Source organism: Larimichthys crocea, chromosome VI, assembly GCF_000972845.2.
Source record: "Larimichthys crocea isolate SSNF chromosome VI, L_crocea_2.0, whole genome shotgun sequence".
NCBI lineage: Eukaryota > Metazoa > Chordata > Actinopteri > Sciaenidae > Larimichthys > Larimichthys crocea.
Window position 1 is genome coordinate 20,287,564 of NC_040016.1, and position 7,929 is coordinate 20,295,492.

The window sequence follows — 7,929 nt, forward strand, 5'->3', positions numbered from 1 at the left end:
CATAAACTGCAGTTCCTCAAACGTCCACATGAGGCTGGCTCCAGAAGTGAGTCAGTCTCCATAAGTCCCCATGTTCAAATGTCACAACTTCACAGCAGAGATAAACATGTTTACAGCCTGGTACAAAAATGCATAATGTTATGCAGAACACAACGGAGCAACCAGGCGTCATTCACTCTGCCTCAGAGCTCCACGTCTTTTGGATTAACGGGAAGGCAGTGTGTGTTATTCTGGTGAAGCTGCAATGAAAACACAGTTATGGATATTATATTAAATTTCTGTCATACTATATAAATAGAGCCCCTAAATCTAACACACTGGACCTTTAAATTGAATTTAATTTAAAGTTTCTGTCTTCAGATTGTATTTGTAGAAGTATACTCCCTTTTCAGATGCACAAATATGGACTATTTATAATTTATTTATTTGTATTTTATATGTATTTAAAGTATTATTATTAATCCTACGTTTTATAGAGATACAAAGCCTGCGTGTTGTTCTTGAAATGTCACTTTATTTGTTTTGTGAATAATTAAACACTTCAGGACGTTTTATTTCCAGTAAAGTGAGCATAAGAGCGAGGCAGTGAAGCAGATTTGAACGCGGCCCAAATATTCCCGGGAAAAAAATATCACGTCATGTACTCCACCCCTCAGAGAAGGTTACAGCAAATCAAACGCCACGGCTCCTTTTAGGCCACCGCCCTCTTTAAACTAGACCTGACCAATGAGGAGGCGAGGCGTCACTTCCCTACTTGAATATTCATTACTTTTCGCGGGCTTTGTGTGTCACGTGGTGGTTTCGCGCGAAAAGCGACTCCCGGCAGGAAGGAGCAGTTTGTGCAGAAGAGTCGCGCGGAGACAGACACGGGACAATGGCGGTGAGTGAAAACTGCTGAAAACAGATAAAACGCGTCAGGTTGTGAGCTGGTTTGTCTCCTCAGAGACAGAGACGTCACATTTAAACAGTTTCAGCTGGTTTATAAAGTCTCCATCATAACAAAGGCGGTTAAAGTTTGAGCTCGGGGAAGAAGAAACAATGATTTCAAAGTTAAATGAGCTCAGTTCGACATAAATATGTTGTGATAACTCTGCAACAGCTGCTAACATGAATAATAATAATATTAATAATAATAATGTGATTTTTATTTGTCCTCTCGCTCACCTGCCATGTGGCTGCTGAGCTTTTGTTGCCTGCCAAATGGAGACAAAGTGTCAGTTCACACATGTCTGCCTCTAAAACTGTTTTATTTGCATATATTTAAAATATGTTTATATAGTACGTTCATATCAGTGATGCTTTCAACTCAAACACAGTGTAGGCTGCACTTGTACACAGTTTTTATGTTATTTTGTTTGCACAGAGACTTTATTCTCATGATTGTAGCATCTGTGATCATGTTAACAACAGTTATATTATATTATATTACCTTTGTGCATGTGAGGTGACAGTTTGTGATGATCTGTTATGAGCAGATGAAACGTATCAGCAGTTTGATATTGTGAAAGTTTAATTTGACAAACTTGTGAATGTGATCTGAGTTTTGAAAAAGATCCGATGTCGGTTGAATTTATTAATAAAAGATTAATTTGGATTTCAGAGTCACGTTATAATCACAAGCATGTAAATAAACAAAATACAACCACCGACGGCGGTAATGCGCTCTGTGTGAGTACCTTTGAGTCAAGTATACTCTTTAATAAGAGTAATCAGAGTAATTTGTTTGTTGTCGCAGGATTCCTCCGAGTCGTACCACATGGCCACCAGCCCCAGCCGAGCCTCCCGGAGGGGAGACATGACCTCCAGCCCCGGGCGAGACCTGCCGCCCTTCGAGGATGAGTCGGAGGGGCTGCTGGGGGATGGACAGCTGCCTGGAGAGGAGGAGGAGGACGGAGACGGAGAGGAGCTGATCGGAGACGGGATGGAGAGGTGAGGAGATGGATTATAAATATCGGATTCACTTTGTGTTCCAACGTTTCAAGGGCTTGATGACGAGTCTTCTCTTTCCGTGTTCAGGGATTACCGTGCCATCCCGGCGCTGGATCAGTATGAGGCGGAGGGTTTGGACCTGGACGACGAGGATCTGTCCGAGCTATCGCCTGGAGCCCGGGCCGCCGCAGAGGAGGCCATGAGGAGGAGGGACAGGGAGCAGGGGGTCAGCGGGCGGCTGAGGAGAGGACTGCTCTACGGTGAGGACTGAATGTTTGTTATTGCAGCTCACGGAGGCGATGAAGATCCTTGTTCTCTGAGTCAATGAAATCTAAACGCTTCCTTTGCCGCTATCCAGACAGCGAAGACGAGGACGACGAGCGTCCGGCGGCTCGGCGAAGGCGATTGGCCGAGCGGGCAGCGGAGGGCGTCGCAGATGGAGAGGAAGAGGAAATGATCGAGAGCATTGAGAACTTGGAGGACATGAAGGTACAGATGTAATGAAGTACTGTCGCTGTTTTTGCAGCTTTTCCAGCTGTGGCCGAGAGTCTGACTGCTTTTCTTCGCTCTGCAGGGCCACACTGTGAGGGAGTGGGTGTCCATGACGGCTCCCAGGCTGGAGATCTACAACCGCTTCAAGAACTTCCTGCGGACCCACGTCGACGAAAACGGCCACAATGTCTTCAAGGAGAAGATCAGCGACATGTGCAAAGGTAGCTCAACTTGTTTTTTTGTTTTTTTTACATACGTGCATGAATAAAATCAGTTTTTTAATGAATGAACTTCCTCTCGTCTCACCACAGACAATAAGGAGAGTCTGGTTGTAAACTACGAAGACCTCGCAGCCAGAGAGCACGTGTTGGCCTACTTCCTGCCAGAGGCTCCGACTGAGATGCTGAAGGTGAGCGAGTCCCGATGAAAAGGAGACATCTCTGAGGATGTCTCGAACCTTTGTGGTGCGCTACGAACGAGATCTGGTGCATTCGTCCTTTTGGTTCTATCAATGAAACTCTGGTGACCTCCTTTTAGTAAATTGTGTTTGTTCACCATCAGATCTTTGATGAAGCAGCTAAAGAAGTCGTGCTCGCCATGTACCCGAAATACGAGCGCATCGCCCACGAGATCCACGTCCGCATCTGCAACCTGCCGCTGGTCGAAGAGATCCGCTCGCTCAGGTAAAATTTTAACTTCACAGTCCTGGAAGAGGGATACGTGGAGGGAGGTTAAAATGACGTCTGCTAAAACCGGTTAAAAGCCAAGCGGCCGTGTTCTGGACAAGTTGGAGGCGTCTTTGATACCACAGAGGAATGTGGGTTATTTAATTTATTTAAACTCGAGCTGTGGGAGCATAGATTTGACTCTGGAGGCGATTCTTAATTGAAGACTAGACAAGTTTATTGACATGTGATCGGAAGCAAAACACACAGATACATTAGACACTAAAATGACATAAACATTCAGTACAGTGTGTTTTTCCACCCGTATCCCATCCATGCAGCTCTTTGCACATAGCGGTTACCAGGGTGTTTAGTTGAAAGAAGCTATGGCAGAAGAGACAAAACTCGTCATTCATTCTTCATCGTTTACAGGCCAGGGACCTGAATCTGCAGTGTGACGGATGCACAGTATCATTTCATAACATTAGATATATTAAAGTTTGATTTGATGATTTTTTTTAAGATGTATTTTGGCTGAAATGAGGCGTCAAAGTCATATTTTTATCTGAGGCGTACAACTTGGATGTTTACACATCAGAAACTCTAATATAATCTCAAAAACTCTGACCCAAGGTTTCTCTTTGTCCTCACCTGAACGGAGGATCGAAGGTTTGTTTGTATGTTCTGCACACTGCAAAGCCTCAGAGGCAAATAATTTATGGGTTACATGAATAAAACGTCCTTCCTATGAACTGTATACACAAACACTGCATGAATTATCTTCTCCTGAGAGCATCTGGATCAATATGAGCAGATGGAGCGGTAAATAATACATGTTTTGATTTACAGAGTCTACAAACTTTCTTCTTCTTCTGTCCGTCCTCTTCAGGCAGCTCCACCTGAACCAGCTGATCCGGACCAGCGGCGTGGTGAGCAGCTGCACCGGCGTCCTCCCTCAGCTCGGCATGGTCAAGTACAACTGTAACAAGTGTAACTTCGTGCTGGGACCCTTCTTCCAGTCCCAGAACCAGGAGGTGAAGCCGGGTTCCTGTCCCGAGTGTCAGTCCCTGGGCCCCTTCGAGATCAACATGGAGGAGGTGAGAGGCTCCTGTGTGGTGTGAAGGTCCTTGTTTGTGTTTGTCATCTTCATCAAGGGCACAAAATAATGACTTAGGGCAGCCTTCAGTAATTATCCTAATTAGTGTGTGTTGAAGTTAGAAAGTCACTGATATCGTGTGTCGTCTCCCTCCTGCAGACTGTGTACCAGAACTACCAGAGAATCGCCCTCCAGGAGAGTCCCGGTAAGGTCGCTGCCGGTCGCCTCCCCCGCTCTAAAGACGCCATCCTATTGGCCGACCTGGTGGACAGCTGCAAGCCCGGAGACGAGATCGTGAGTGGAGTTAAATTAAGCGAGGTGGCTGAGAAAAGTCCTCAGACACATACTCAAAACACTCTTCCTCCTCCTCCTCTCAGGAACTGACAGGCATCTACCACAACAACTACGACGGCTCTCTGAACATGGCTAACGGCTTCCCCGTGTTCGCCACAGTCATCCTCGCCAACCACATCACCCGCAGGGATGAGGGCGTCGCCGTGGCCGAGCTGACCGACGAAGACGTCAAGGCCATCAACGCGCTGTCCAAGGACGAGCGCATCGGCGAGAGGGTGAGGAGTTACAGTCGGCCGCTGAGGTTATGTTTGAACGTTTTTCGAATCCCTGCTGCACAGACGTTTCCTAACTCGTGCTTCGTCGTGTCTGTAGATCTTCGCCAGCATGGCGCCATCCATCTACGGTCATGAGGACATCAAACGAGCCCTCGCCCTGTCGCTGTTTGGAGGAGAGCCCAAAAATCCAGGTCGGACTCAACTACCAGCCCCAAGCAACAACAACAGCACACACGCCTGTGTTTCCGTCACACTCATCCTCTTCCTCTTTGCTCTGTTCCAGGTGGGAAACACAAAGTACGTGGAGACATCAACGTGCTGCTGTGTGGAGACCCGGGAACCGCAAAGTCCCAGTTCCTCAAGTACGTATCAACAACTGAAGCTGGAAAATGTTCAGAAAAAACATCAGAGCTCCCCGGATCCGATAAACCAGAGGAGTAAACACAAGAAAAAAGACGATGATGAAGCTGATGAGTATCTTGCTGGATTTTTTTTCCCCCTCAGGTACGCGGAGAAGGTGGCGAGTCGTGCGGTGTTCACCACGGGTCAGGGGGCCTCCGCCGTCGGTTTGACCGCTTACGTCCAGAGACACCCGGTCAGCCGTGAGTGGACGCTGGAGGCCGGAGCGCTGGTGCTGGCCGACCGCGGGGTTTGTCTGATCGACGAGTTCGATAAGGTGACTTGACATGCTCTTGTACAGTCCTAAAAAAAAAGTTTCCTCTGAGACTTTTCTGTCATAATAAACTTCTGACCGTCCTCCAGATGAACGACGCAGACAGAACGAGTATCCACGAGGCCATGGAGCAGCAGAGCATCTCCATCTCCAAAGCCGGCATCGTCACCTCTCTGCAGGCCAGATGCACTGTCATTGCTGCTTCTAACCCCATCGGTACGTAACACAGTCACAGTCTGACACAGAGGGGCTTTCAAATAAGTTTGATTTGTCTGCAGTTGGTTTCTCTTCGTTGCATCATCGCTCTTTGTGCTCGTTTCTTTGCAGGTGGCAGGTACGACCCCTCCCTGACCTTCGCAGACAACGTGGACCTGACGGAGCCCATCGTGTCTCGTTTTGACGTGCTGTGTGTCGTCCGAGACACCGTCGACCCCGTACAGGTACACGATAAAGTCTTCCACCCTTCCAGTTGACACTCAAGAAAGTTTGTTTCATCTTGTAGAGTTCAAATTCAGGCCGGTACCGAACACTCACCGCTCTCCCCTGGCTTGTGATTGGCTCTTTTTTTCTAACCAGGATGAGATGTTGGCGCGCTTTGTGGTCGGCTCCCACATCAAACATCACCCTAGCAACAAGGAAGGAGGCGTGGCCTTGGAGGAAATGATTCTGCCCAACACGTCTGATGTGCCGCCGATTCCCCAGGATATCTTGAGGAAGTACATCATCTACGCCAAAGAGCGGGTACGAGCGTGCACTTAACGTCCTCGCGAAGCTCCAACCGTTCGCTCGGTCTTGTTTGATGTTTGTTTCTGCTCCGTAACTGTATGTTCTGCAAGATAGGTCAATAAAACTCAGTTTTTCTACAATTTTCCATCTCGTGTTTGCAGGTTCATCCCAAACTGAACCAGATGGATCAGGACAAAGTCGCTCGCATCTACAGTGACCTCCGCAAAGAGTCGATGGTGAGTCCACTGAACCTTTTAAAAAGTTCACTTCCAAATGGCAGTCTGGACTGAAATATAATCACCCACGTTGATTTGGTCTCACCAACAGGCCACAGGCAGCATCCCCATCACAGTCCGTCACATCGAGTCCATGATCCGCATGGCGGAGGCTCACGCCAAGATGCACCTGAGGGACTACGTGCTGGAGGACGACGTCAACATGGCCATCAGGGTCATGCTGGAGAGCTTCATCGACACGCAGAAGTTCAGCGTCATGAGGACCATGAGGAAGGTGCGTGACGGCCGGCGCACTTTCTGTTAAAACAAAGTGAAGTTCAGCGGTCTCTGACTGCGTCCTGACTTGATGTTTTATTAAGTGAAGTGTTGTCCGTGTTTCTGTCCAGACGTTTGCCCGCTACCTGGCCTTCCGCAGGGACAACAACGAGCTGCTGCTGTTCATCCTCAAGCAGCTGGTGGCCGAGCAGGTCGCCTACCAAAGGAACCGATACGGAGTCCAGAACGACACCATCGAGATAGCGGAGAAAGACCTGCATGATAAGGTAACGAGAATGCCGTTAATCAATTTGGGTGTCAATATGTTGGACGTCTGTCTCATCGTGTTTCCTCTTTTCCGTCCTCCTCCAGGCGAGACAGATCAACATTCACAACCTGACAGCCTTCTACGACAGCGACCTCTTCCGCTCCAACAAGTTCAGCCACGACGGGAAGAAGAAACTGATCCTGCAGCAGTTCTAAGATCGTCCTCCTCGACCTAAAATAGCGCTTCACAAACTCTTATTTCAAGGCCCAAAATGGATCATTGGGGGTAAAAAAATTAGTTCCATTGGAAACTCCACAAACATGCTTTGTTGGATCTTTTGAGGGAATCTTAAAGTAGCGGTGGATGTGCGTACGGAACATCCTTCACTGGTTGAAATAGCCTCAGATCACGGAGGGTTTCCGTTGGATTGTTTGGGTATCGAGTGTTCATAATGTTGCGCAGCGTTGCCGCAGATAAAATCCAGAGTTTGCCTCCAAAACGGGAGCGCTAACGTTTTAGTGAGTTAACTGCAAAAATATAAATATAAATAACTAACTCGTTCACTCCACCGTTCTTCCTCCTGTGTTTCATCTCTCAGGTGGGGCTGATTGTAAATAAATGTACATGTTTCTGTCCGAGTTGTTGATCCAACAGGATTCCTCTGTTAGCAGCTGTTAAGATGGAGGACATTTTACACCTGAAGCTTTTCGGTGTTCACGTTGTAATAAAACATTTGTTGTTCCTGCTGCTTGAATTGATGTTGGATTGAAGGTGTGTTTTGATATTAAAACTTGTATTTGTTAAACTTCTTTTGTCCACTTTGTCTCACATTTGTTAAGAACTCTGCAGCTCTTTAATTTCTGCTGACTATCGGCAGCCCGTGGTGTAAACTCACCGATCGAATCGCTAAAGCATGAACATGAACAACTCTTTTTCAATATTTCTTTTATGTAGCCTGGACCTTTTAAAATATACATATATATATTTTTTTTTCTTAATAGATGATTACGTGTTTATATA

At 47.1% G+C, this 7,929-nt stretch overlaps 1 protein-coding gene across 1 annotated transcript; it reads left to right on the forward strand.

The window, feature by feature from the left end:
- Positions 1 to 735: 735 nt before the first annotated feature.
- On the forward strand, positions 736 to 7,582 carry mcm2 (minichromosome maintenance complex component 2). The gene is made up of 20 exons (XM_019272689.2): positions 736 to 880; positions 1,736 to 1,929; positions 2,017 to 2,189; positions 2,288 to 2,418; positions 2,504 to 2,642; positions 2,733 to 2,830; positions 2,983 to 3,104; positions 3,976 to 4,183; positions 4,342 to 4,476; positions 4,560 to 4,751; positions 4,849 to 4,942; positions 5,035 to 5,113; positions 5,256 to 5,427; positions 5,514 to 5,640; positions 5,752 to 5,864; positions 6,001 to 6,165; positions 6,312 to 6,386; positions 6,478 to 6,660; positions 6,773 to 6,928; positions 7,014 to 7,582. The coding sequence occupies exons 1-20, from the start codon at positions 875 to 877 to the stop codon at positions 7,122 to 7,124; spliced, it is 2,673 nt and encodes an 890-aa protein (XP_019128234.1). The 5' UTR covers positions 736 to 874; the 3' UTR covers positions 7,125 to 7,582.
- The last annotated feature ends 347 nt before the right edge of the window (positions 7,583 to 7,929 follow it).

Coding starts and splice junctions, on each gene's coding strand:
- mcm2 (XM_019272689.2), top strand. Junction 4,943..5,034: donor AGGAGAGCCCAAAAATCCAG/GTCGGACTCAAC, acceptor GCTCTGTTCCAG/GTGGGAAACACAAAGTACGT. Junction 5,641..5,751: donor TGCTGCTTCTAACCCCATCG/GTACGTAACACA, acceptor GTTTCTTTGCAG/GTGGCAGGTACGACCCCTCC.